General features: G+C 44.2%; 1 protein-coding gene across 1 annotated transcript in view; it reads right to left on the reverse strand.

The window, feature by feature from the left end:
• Positions 1-1,517, reverse strand: part of kmt2e (lysine (K)-specific methyltransferase 2E) — a 44,079-nt gene continuing 42,562 nt past the window's right edge. The window contains 1 exon segment of the mRNA XM_016515492.1: positions 1-1,514. Coding sequence (XP_016370978.1) covers positions 1,203-1,514 — 312 coding nt within the window. The 3' untranslated portion in view covers positions 1-1,202.

The following is a 1,517-nucleotide window of genomic DNA, read 5'->3' on the forward strand; positions in this document are numbered from 1 at the left end:
AACTGTCATTACAGTGATTTATTATAATGAACCATGAAAATAGCCAACCAGTGCTGTGTCTTGTGAGCCTCTGTCCTTCACACACACATACACTCACACACAAACAGTAAAAAAAAACAAAAAAAAAACAAAGAGAGGAAGAAATAAAAATAGTGCTACAGTCACAGAAACATTCAGCGTTTTTGTCAAGAGCGCTTGTATTTACAACCATATTCCAAAATGGGGATGGGAGCGAATTATACAAGCATAGAAAAGAAAAGAAGCCAATATTTACAACTGTTTCTGGAGAAAGCTGGAGTAACCACCTATACATTAAATTACACTTTCTACAAATAACCATTGATATTCAAAAATAAACCGCTTACCCCTACAGGAAGGACCTCTCTTTCTAAAGCTGCCACAGAGAACAGCACACATCTGTCTGCGCCGTATTTGCTTTCAGTCTCTCATGCGCACTTCAAATATGCACACGGATGCGGGCGGCACGCAAGCATACACGCTCCCTTCCGCTTAAAAACACACACTCAATGCACACAGACTCACTCAATCACACAAGTGCAGTCTCCTGGGGCAGTGAAGCGGCCTATCAGAAAGGTCTCCTCTGAATTTCTGCAGCGGTGCACAGATATTTTTGTTACATGGAGGAATAAAAAAAAAAATAATTCTGTATTTTTTTTTCTCTATACAAAACCTTTTTGCTATATAATGAGCCACTAGATAAAACAAATAACTAATGAGTGAAAAAACAGTGAGAAACGGGAAGAACAGGGAAAGGTAAGGAGGAAACTGGAATGTCCCATTGCATTGCACTGCACTGGGAGGATAGAGGAAGGATTCAACGGGAAGAGACCGGAAAGGGCGATTAAAATGAATAAAAACATTAAAAGTAAAAAAAGACGTCTGGAAAAGACAGGATGGCAGTACAAGGTTATGGGAAGGAGAGAGGTGTGGGGGATTCTGGGTAAGTGATGAGCACCAGGGTTCATTAACCATCATCTTTTACACAAAGTCTACTGATACAGTTCTGTATTTCTCGTTTTTCTTTTTAAAATGTACCCTTTTCACCCACTGGTTTCCATTAGCCTTTGTGAAAAGGTACATAGAAAATATTTACAGTGGTGCTGTGTTGCCTATGTTACACAATGTAGCTCTGCCCCTCTCTGAGCAAGTTTGTCTAGGGGGCGGGTATTAAGTGGGTGTGGTCAGTGCCATCCTGTGCCCAAGTATCCGGTACTGTGAAAGGGGGCGGACGAAGGGGTAGGTCCTCGGTTACCACCAGCGATCTGTGAGACGCTCGGATTGGGTGGGGTCTGTGAGGGAGGAATTTGTTGGGGAGGTGGTGGTGGGGGGGGGGGGGGTACCGTTTGTTGATAAGTGGAAGGGGTTACTGAGGGGTTGGCTGGTGCAGACTGGTGAAGCAGAGTGGTTTGAAAGCCACCGATGTTCTGGAACGGGTGCGGTGCAGTACTAGAGGGAGCAGGGGGAGGGGGTGGAATGGGTGGGTGTGGTCCTTGTTT

Source organism: Sinocyclocheilus rhinocerous, unplaced genomic scaffold, assembly GCF_001515625.1.
Source record: "Sinocyclocheilus rhinocerous isolate Xijiao unplaced genomic scaffold, SAMN03320098_v1.1 scaffold357, whole genome shotgun sequence".
Lineage (NCBI taxonomy): Eukaryota > Metazoa > Chordata > Actinopteri > Cypriniformes > Cyprinidae > Sinocyclocheilus > Sinocyclocheilus rhinocerous.